General features: G+C 50.9%; 1 protein-coding gene across 1 annotated transcript in view; it reads right to left on the bottom strand.

The window, feature by feature from the left end:
* The window catches only part of ALK (anaplastic lymphoma receptor tyrosine kinase), a 579,333-nt gene that overhangs the window by 6,761 nt on the left and 562,033 nt on the right, over window positions 1-10,539 (bottom strand). The window contains 3 exon segments of the mRNA XM_006767430.2: window positions 4,051-4,152; window positions 5,957-6,049; window positions 9,920-10,017. Of these exon segments, the coding sequence (XP_006767493.1) occupies window positions 4,051-4,152; window positions 5,957-6,049; window positions 9,920-10,017 (293 nt within the window).

Raw genomic sequence — 10,539 nt, 5'->3', positions numbered from 1 at the left:
ACCAGCGGCCAGCGTCCTGTCCCCTTCCCACACTCCACTCCACGCCAGCGGTCAGCATCCTGTCCCCTTCCCACACCCCACTCCATACCAGCGGTCAGCAGGCCTGTCCCCTTCGCGCACCCCACTCCACACTAGTGGTCAGCGTCCTGTTCCCTTCTCACACCCCACTCCACACCAGCGGTCAGCATCCTGTCCCCTTCGCACACCCCACTCCACACCAGCGGCCAGCAGGCCTGTTCCCTTCCCACATCCTACTCCAACCAGCGGCCAGCAGGCCCGTTCCCTTCCCACACCCCACTCCAACCAGCGGCCAGCAGGCCCGTTCCCTTCCCACACCCCACTCCAACCAGCGGCCAGCAGGCCCGTTCCCTTCCCACACCCCACTCCAACCAGCGGCCAGCAGGCCCGTTCCCTTCCCACACCCCACTCCAACCAGCGGCCAGCAGGCCCGTTCCCTTCCCACACCCCACTCCAACCAGCGGCCAGCAGGCCCGTTCCCTTCCCACACCCCACTCCAACCAGCGGCCAGCAGGCCCGTTCCCTTCCCACACCCCACTCCAACCAGCGGCCAGCAGGCCCGTTCCCTTCCCACACCCCACTCCAACCAGCGGCCAGCAGGCCCGTTCCCTTCCCACACCCCACTCCAACCAGCGGCCAGCAGGCCCGTTCCCTTCCCACACCCCACTCCAACCAGCGGCCAGCAGGCCCGTTCCCTTCCCACACCCCACTCCACACCAGCGGTCAGTGTCCTGTCCCCTTCCCACATCCCACTCCACACCAGCGGCCAGCAGGCCTGTCCCCTTCCCACACCCCACTCCACACCAGCGGCCAGCAGGCCTGTTCCCTTCCCACACCCTACTCCACACCAGCGGCCAGCAGGCCTGTCCCCTTCCCACATCCTACTACATCCTACTCCAACCAGCGGCCAGCAGGCCTGTTCCCTTCCCACACCCCACTCCACACCAGCGGCCAGCAGGCCTGTCCCTTCCCACACTCAACTCCACACCAGCTGTCAGCGTCCTGTTCCCTTTCCACACCCCACTCCACACCAGTGATCAGTGGGCCTGTTCCCTAACTACTCAAGACCGAGCTTGACCCCACCCCCTCTGGACGCGTCCACTGCCACCCCGCGGCCTAGCCCTCTCACCTCTCACCTAGAAATGAGCAGTATTTTCCGCGTGGTTTCCCCTGCTCACCTGTCCTACTCCGGCCTGTTTCAACGGCAGCGAGTGCTTTCCCTTTTTAAAGTGACCCTGTCACACTCTTGCTTCCAACTCTTCAGAGGCTCCCGTTGTGCTGAGAATAACATCCGCATCCGGGGCCTGGGCCCCAGGCCTTCCTGCCTGCCTGCCGTCCACTCCCACCGGGAGACTCGCTTTAGTCCGGTCCCTGCACTCAGCCTGGAGAGCCTTCCCCGACCTCCCAGTGCGCCTCGCTGCCCTCAGGTGTGGGCAAGCCCGTCATCCGGAGCCTACTTCACCCACCCCCACCCTGAAGCAGACTGCTCCGCGGGCCCTCTGCTTCTCAGCCTCCAGCTCTTATTAGCATCTGAAGTTAGGGACTTATTTGCTTCTTAAGACATGTTATGAAACAACCTAAACTTCAAAAAGGAAAAATAGTAGATACCTGTTTCTAGATGTTGATATTTTGCTTTATTTGCGACAGTTCTCCCTCTTTTTGAAGAAATAAAATAGATACAGGCAAGCCCCACCCTCTACCCTTTCCTGCTCTCTCTCTCCCTGCTTCCCTGAAGTTAGCAGGTCTCCTTCCATGTATGTTCTTCCCAATGTGTGAAAGCATAATCAATAAAGTTTCTATCTTATGGACTTAATGTCTGTATTGTAAGATTAAATAATACCCTGTCCCTTTTTGGAAATTCAGCCATGTGGATATATGAGGTGCGGTGTGTGCTCTTATACTGCTGAGTAGCTCCCCGTGACATAAGTAAACCACAGCTCATTTTTTTATTCCCTATATGAGGGACATTAGGCAGTTGTAGCTTTTTCTCATTGTGAACGATGTTGAAATGAACATCCTTGCTCATCTATTTGTGTCATGCTCTCTACACTTAGAACTAGGATCATGGGGAAATAGGACATGCATGTGTTCAGAAAAAGGACTTAATTACCTGCATTTCTCTCTGTTTCTGGATGGGGTAGGTTGGGGTGCTCTAATGTTGGTGCACACAGGAATCACCTGGGGGTTCGTTAAAACACGGGTGCTGGGCTCACCCATAGAGTTTCTGCTTCCTTAGCTGAGGTGGCGGCTGAGAATTTGCTTCTAACAAGTTCCCAGGTGGTGCTGATGCTGCTGATCCACAGACCTCACTTTGAGATCCATCGGGTGAGGATAATAAGCCAAAGCTAAAAACAGACCCTGCAATCCTACCTTACGACCCAGCAACCCCTCTTCTGGGGATCTAGCCAAAGGAACAAACCAGTATTTCAAAGCGATGGCTGCACTCCATGTTCACTGAGCGTTATTCACAATAGCCAAGATATGGAAACAACCTAAGTGTCTGTCAGTGGATGAAAGGATAAAGAAAAGGTGATTATCTATCTATCTATCTATCTATCTATCTATCTATCTATCTATCTATCTATCATCTATCTATCTATCTATCTATCTATCTATCTATCTATCCTTTTTATTAAACAAGTAGAGGCCCCATGCATGAAATTTGTGCATTTGGGAGGGTGGTGTCCCTCACCCGGCCTGCACCCTCTCACAATCCGGGACCCCTCGGGTAGGGTCCTTAGGCCTGGCCTGAGATCAGGGCCTATGGAGCTTTCCTTCCCCTGGCTGCAGGCAGCTGGCCCCACCCCTGCCGCTGCCACTGCTTGCCATCTGTGCAGCACTGTCCCCCACCTCCCCTGCCACTGGTGGCCTCCCTCTGCAGGCACAGGCATGGGGTGTGATGGCTTGGCTGGCCTGGGCCTCCCTCAGCGGGCCTATTGCTGGCCGGCGGCACACCTGCCACAGAGTTGCTGCAGGTGGCCTGGGCCTCCCTCTTTCTTTGCTAGGGGGTGGGGCCAGCCCTGCAAGGGGCCGTCTGCCTACCTGATTGCCCCTAACCACTGGCCTGCCTACCTGATCGCCCCTAACCACTCTGCCTGCCTGCCTGATCGCCCCTAACTGCTTGCTTGGGGGTGGGGCCAGCCCTGCAAGGGGCAGTGGTGGGTCTGGTCTCTGGTCATTCCGGTGGTTACACTTATGGTGGCTGGCCTTTTATTATATAGGATATAATTAATAATTACTAGGTGTCTAGATTAATATCCTAATACATATATACTAATACATATAAATACATAAATATATACACACATGTGTATATATAACCACACACATCACCTTTTCTTTATTCATCCGTGTGTGTATGTATGTGTGTGTGTGTGTGTGTGTATATTTTCATCCTTAAAGAGGAGGAAATCTGTCTTCTTTGAGAACTTGGGTGAACCTGGAGGGCATTATGCTAAGTGAAATCAGCTGGCCATGGAGAGAGAAATTCTGCATGATCCCACGGCATGTGGCATTACAGAAGCAGAGCAGAACGGTGGGTGCGGGGCTGGGAGCACACAGCTGCGGGCCTGCGGGTGGCAGAGTCTGCAGAGCCGATTGCGGACAGCGACGCCCCAGTTGTAGGAAGGGTCTCACCGCCACGGTCAGCAGCCTTTTAGTGCCGCCCTTTTCTCCTTTTTTCTGTTCATGTGGAGAATGTTATTGCTCAATTTTCTAATCCCATCTCAATGTTGCACTCCTGGAATAAATTCAAACCCAACTTTGTTTTGTAAAAAAGAAATTACATGTGTTCTCCGTGTGTGTGCCCCGGCCAGCAGTATCAGCGCCCTGGGAACCTTAAGACATGCCGATTCTCAGGTCTGAGTCACAAACTCCCCAGGAGGGGCCAGTGATGTGTTTAAGGAGCCTTTCTGATGATGCGGATGTGTGCCAGCGTCCAGGCCACTGGTGGACGGGGTGCTGACGCTTCTCCGACCCTTGCCCGACACAGGGCCCATGTGGGACCTGGGGGAGGGCAGCAGAAAGACTCACCACGTGTCTGTTTTGGATGTAAATATTCCTTCCATGAAGGCCTCCGGGGGCATCCACTTCACTGGCAGCATCGCACATCCGCCCTTTCGATAGTAGCTCGCTCTGTGGGGGAGGAGAGGAAAAGTGAACTTGGTTCTGGAGACGGCTCTGAGCGGAAGCTCCAGGCAACTTGAGCAAGTGCAACAATCTACCCATGAAAGGATGGAAACCAATGAGGTCTGTGGTTCAGGAGAGCAGGGAACGCATCATTTGGTTAAGAACGTTGTTGTCATTTAATGAGACACAAAACTGCCCCCCGGAGGCATAAAAGGCAAGATCTACACAAGGACTGAGAACCCACAGAGGACGGGGAGGTCTCCCTGCTGGGCTGTGTTTGCTGTAACTCACAATGAGCAACATCACTCTAGCTGTGTCCGTGCAGCCTGCTCCTGCTGAGCCGCAGGGATGCAAGGTCCACATGGGAGCACGGAGAGCAGGGCTGCCTTACTCGCTTTGGCTGCCTCCTAGCGCCACACACATCTAGTTCAACACAAGCACGTGACAAGCACGCCAGGCAGCGGAACAGGTACGAGTTAATTTATTATCTTTTATCGGTGATGTCATTAGTGCAAGTCACTGATGAAAACTAATCAATTACCTGCTATGTCTTTGACACCGGCTCCACCCTCGGCCTGTGCTCTCCTGACACTGTGTGAGGCAGCTTTCCAACCAGCTGCCTGGCTTCATTAATCACTTCAACAAACAATACTGAGTGTTCAGAGTGTATCAGGTGCTCTGCCGTGTGGCGAGGACATAAATAAGTCTTCCAAGGAAAGGGTTTAGTGGGAGAAACAGACGCAAGAACACGCAGTAAGAGCAGATCTGAGTCACAAACTGTAGTGAGGGAGGGTGCAGAGGCTGGGGTGGGGGGGGGGGCTGTAAGAGTGAGGATGGAGGGGAAGGGCTTGCTAAGCCATGCTGAGACATTACTGTTGTCAACTACAGGCACCCCGGGGTCCTCTGAGGAAGGAGGGGAGGGAACCCCGAGACTTTGGGTAGCAAAAGAAGGTAGAGTGCAGCAAACCAAGGTGATGTGGGGGAGACCAGTGCTGATGACTGTGGTCAAGAACATTGCCAATTCAGAGTCTTCCCCGAGCTGCTACCCTGTGGCAACAGCATGGCATCGGCCTTCTTCCCTCGCAGATGGCAGCCAGTTCTGACGGAGGCCTCAGGGGTCTCCCTAACCCTCCAACAGTGAGCCCTGCATGACCTCCCTCCTCCCTCTGGATTAGGGATGTGATTAGTGACCACGCCCTGAGTGGCTTGCTCAGCTCACGGCGCAGGTCACTGTTGTCAATGATTAGATAAAGAAGTAACGTGAGATAAAGTGCAAAGAAGTAGTTTTTTAATTAAAGATTATTTTACATTTTAAAATGTAGTCTTGAGAATATTATGGGAAAAAGAATGAAGCTGAGCTCGGTACCCATGGGCTTTTGAGCTCTACTCCGTGTCTCCTCGTGTAGGTAAAGGCCACCCATGAGTTGGGCCCGGCATCCGGCCAGTTCTGGGGTGCTCTTGCCTGGCCATGGAAACTAAGGCCGCTTGGACTTCCTGAGTTAAAGTTTACATAGAAACTCTTTCCATATCGCATATCCCAGTTATTCTGTGTCTCAGAATGTGTTAGGATGGAGCACTGAAACCGGACACGATCTAATGAAGACCTTGGTGTCCGTCATGGCGAGCAGTGTGACCCTGGATTTAGACCGTTGAGTGTGGGCACTAATTAAGGTTCCCCACACCCTGCAAAGGAACGTAATGAAATTTTAGGCAGCAAGCTGACAAGGTGCCAGCGATGATTTAGGACACAAGCAGCCACCTCCCGTTCTCCCGAGGGCTGGGCTGAGAAGGTGACGCGGTCTTTGCTCACCTGTAGATGTCCCGGGCCATTCCGAAGTCTCCAATCTTGGCTACTCTTCCAGGGCCCGGACAGGTCAAGAGGCAGTTCCTGGCAGCAATGTCCCTGGGAACAAATCAATGGGAAATGCATTTCCTTATTCCCCCTGGGAGAATCCATGTGTAGTTTCAGCACTAGGATTGTCACCTCTCATCGAAAGGTTGAGTAGTTCCCGCCTCGGCTCTGTGTTTCCTTTACTGCGTTACACTTCATCTAAAAGAGATAGCCATGCCAATTCTAGGCCTCAGAACTCAAGGGAAATGGGAAATGCTTAGGGAGATGATTGAAAATGTTTATTAGGACCATAATATGAAAATAACCATAATAGAAACTAGAATTTATTGGCCTTTTACCATGTACTAAGTATTGTCCTAAGTGCTTCATATCTAATTCTCACAACAACCCTATGAGATAAAGGGTGCGATTATTATCTTCATTTCATTAAACAAATTAAGCTAAAAGCACATAATAGAGGGACCAAGGCATCCTGAAGCTACTGTGAGCACAGCTTGCCGGTTGGTTTCTGCCAGCTGTTTGAAGGCATCACCTGGAACGGCATGGCTTCCATGATACCAAAGTCAAGTAGGTCAAGGTATGCCCACATATCTATAGTTGTCCTTGTTCATTAGCCATGATGGTTCTCCCCTCCAGGATCTCCTCCAAAGCCTTTGCTAAGCTGCCTGCCTCCTAGCCAGCGGCTGAAGAATCACTCCTTCAGGTTCTGGAGCCACATTCTCTTCTCCGTTGAGCGCCAGATGGCCTACCTGCTGGCAGCATCCTAAGGCACAGTCAGAGGCTTCGCCACTCCTCACTGACTGCTGGCTCCCCCACTCCTGGCCTTCCCATGGGAGCAGCGTGCAGCCAGGGGAGTCTGGGGGGGCCTAACAAGTCCAGGGCAGAAACAAGTAGCAGTCCTTGGGGGCCACAGCTGGTGCTTGCATGTTTCTGACTGATTTCGTGCAGGTCCTGATCTCTGGTCGAGAAGGACGTGCAGAATAAACAACTGTAGCGTGTTTTAAAAACAGGATCTGGATGGGAAATTGTGGCTTAGGAAACCGGAACGATGGGCCAGGGAGGGTGATGGATGTTGTTGATACCACGGACCTGACCCAGAGGTTTAAGTTGAAATTCGAGGAGCAATGTGCATAAAATGCCCTAATAAAACCATAGAAGCGTAACAGGTATGACACCAAAAAGAAGAAAAATAGTGGGATATATAGCCATTATTTCTCAAGAGAAATACGGCGAAGTAGACCAGGGACAGTATTTATGGCTCCAGAAAGGTCTTTACGCTGATGTGCATGGAATGGTTGCTTCAAAAAGTGATCTTGAATTTAATGGCAAGAAAGTAAATATAGTATCATAGAACACACCAGGAATTGGTAGAATGACACATAATTTGTGAAGTGGTAAAAAACTACAACCAAAGGAAACAGACCTAGTAGAAAATGGGAGTGTGTGGGGGCATTCACTCTGAATTCAGGGGGTGCCCTTGCATGGGAGCCTGGGAATCGGGGGCAGACAAAGAGTGGAGGAGAGAGAATAAGAGGTGATCCCTTCGTGGGCATGCGCCACAGACCTCGCAGCCCGTTGGAGGTGCAAAAGATGCTTTCCTAATACCGAGCTCCCCAGAAGCAAAGCTTGGATTGAGACAGTCAATTTCTGCCCGAAGCCGCCTTTTGCTTATAAAGCAGATCATCTGATACATTCTTGATTTATCTCTGACAATTTCATTTCTCAAACAAGATAAAAGGAGCAACAAGCTATTACTCTGGGATCAAATCCTGACCTCCAGTAACTCTTCACAGATACGGAGGCGATGGAAATCCTGAGAGAATGGGGCCCTGTTATCTTATTATCTCTAATAACAGAGCCCTGGATATGGTCCCAGGTATCATGGCTCCAGGAAAGCAGGTTTCAATGCGTTGGAGGAAAGATGGATGGGATCCCTCAGCCAGGGAGTGTGTCTGCTCGGTGATGCTGCAAGAGGAGACGACAAAGCAGAGATGCCCTCGGGGAAAAGCAAAGGGGGGCATCTGAAGGCACCAAGGTAACTGTACAGGTCGCTCTCGGATGGTCCAGTCGTAAAGGACATAGACATTGGTGCAAAGGTGGCTGTAACCAAGGACGAATTCCACAAAGGGCACAGCTTTGTCATGTCCATGCGACAGTAAAGAGCTGAGATGCAGGCAAAGTTCTGGGCACACAGACAGGGCAAGAACAACACGGCAGACTGACCTGCGCTCTGAAGCAGGGGGTGTGGCTTTGGAGGAGAACAGGAGGTTCGGAAGGCTTAGAATCAAGAGGAAGAACTGCAGACCAGAGGTGCCGTGACAAAAAGATAAGGCTGTGTGAGGGTTTGCAACCTGGTTTTGGGAATACCTTTGGCAGCCAGGTGGGTGTATACCTTGATCTTGAAACCCCATTTTTATTAGGGAGAAGGCATAGCTTCCTGCTATGCACATGCTCTTCCATTTCTAGCCTCAGGCAGCACCTCTTGTTTTCTACTTTGTATTTCATATCCTAATTATTAGGAATATGCCTATCCCCTTTAGAGACGTGAGCTAACACATAATTGTTAATTCACCAGGCTGTTACTTACGAAATTAGAAGGGAATCATTAGGAAGAGCTTTGCAAAGAGCCCGACTGTTACAGAAAAACCGGAGAAGAACCAAGCAATGCTTAGAGAGATGGAGTTACATTTATTATGCGCGGGACCAGAGGAAAATGTCTCTCAATTCTGGGTGAAATCACACACAAAGTTTCCCATATTTATACTATTTTACCTTCTTTGTCTCCCAAATATGGGTTTTTTCTGGTTCCCTTTGCGAGTTCTTAAAGGGCCCTAGGTCCTGGGGATTTGAGACCTCAGCCAAAGGCTTGGCCTGGTGCCAGCACTGATAACTTTGTCTGGAGAAGGTTTAATAGCCTCTCTGCAATGGGAGTAGTCTTATTTTCCTTATTATTTAAGCCAGCAAGCATTACAGAAGCCAAAATGCAAGGTTAAAATTTCAAACAGCAGTTTTTATATAAGATGGATGCTCACGACAATCTCTTGGACTCTTCGGATTTCAGAAGTAAGCTGTTGGCTGAGAAAGTCCCGCGCAGCCACAGGACAGAGATCTGCATGCTCTGACGCCTACCGCATGGCCCGTGGCCTTGGGTTGTAGCCCAAACACCATTGAAACATGAGGATCCGGTGGAGTAGAAGTCAGGTGTACAAGTAAATCAAATAATCATTATGCTCATTTCCGGGTATTTCAGAAAAATTAATTTATCCAACAAACATTCCTTGTGCCTCACTATGTGTCAGGGATATGAAGATGAATAAAACAGCGTCCTTGCCTTTGAGCACTCATAGTCAAGTGTGTGAAACTATGAACTCCTTTAATGTGCCTTAAGGAGCTCAGTTTCTATTTAATTTAATTTAATTTATATATTTTTATTGATTGCAGAGAGGGAGGGAGAGGGAGAGAGAGAGAAACATCAATGATGAGAGAGAATCATTGATCGGCTGCATCCTGCACGCCCCACACTGGGAATTGAGCCCACAGCCCGGGCATGTGCCCAAACAGGGAAGCAAACCATGACTTCCTGGTTCATAGGTCGACGCTCAATCACAGAGTCACAACGGTCGGCCAAGGAGCTCAGCTTTTAGGAAAGGGAGTGTTCAAGTGATACGGGACTTGAAGGCTTCACTTCGAGACAGGCAGGGGTCCCCATAGGAAGTCAAGAGCAGCTCCTCGGGGTCTCCAGCTGGGTGGTATTTTGATACCCATTTTATATACGGGGCAAGTGAAGCCCTGAGAGAGTAAGCTGTCACCGTAAAGACAAAGAAAGCTGAGTCCTCACTGAAGGGAGACCCATCATTGCTGGGCCTGAGAAGGGTAAGGAAGATGCAGAAGGCGGAAGGAGAGCAGGGCGTGTGGACTCACCGGTGGATGAAGTGATTTTCCTCCAAGTACTGGCAGCCGCAGGCAATGTCCCGGGCCACGTGCAGAAGGTCCAGCATGGCCAGGGAGGAGGGCTGGTTCTGTGGGGAGACAGAAATGATCCATTGGTGAGAGGATTGCGGGGGAGAGAAGACCTGAAACACAAGTTCAAGTGCCCCCAAGGAGGCCAAACCTGGACTCGCTGTCCCCTGAGGTCCTGGCCTGGCTTCCCATTAGAAAATCACCTGACAGATTTAAACCAATAGGGATGCCGGGGCCTCAGCCCCACCAGGAAGCCAATCACTCCAGGTGGGTGCAGCATTTGCAGGTCTCACGCTGCTCCAGGTGAGTAACGGTGCAGCCGGGCTGGGAACCCTGAACTATGGGAAGCCAGGAGGGGCAGGTGTCCTTGCCCCTGTTCAGTGATTCTGCACATTTTTCTGTCTCAATATTCATAGGCATCTGAATCCCCAAACTTACAAACAAGGCTGAGAAAAATCAAGGAGGATAAGGTTGTATTTAAAATCCTCTAAATGTTTTTAAATATTTAAAAATATTAATTTCCTTCAAGGATGTCCAGACCAACTGTGGATTGAAAAGAGAAAGCGTTTGGAATGCTGGGC

This window comes from Myotis davidii, unplaced genomic scaffold, assembly GCF_000327345.1.
Source record: "Myotis davidii unplaced genomic scaffold, ASM32734v1 scaffold238, whole genome shotgun sequence".
NCBI classification, from domain to species: Eukaryota; Metazoa; Chordata; class Mammalia; order Chiroptera; family Vespertilionidae; genus Myotis; species Myotis davidii.
Note: the sequence above shows the minus strand (reverse complement) of the source record. Positions and strands in the feature narration are given on the sequence as shown.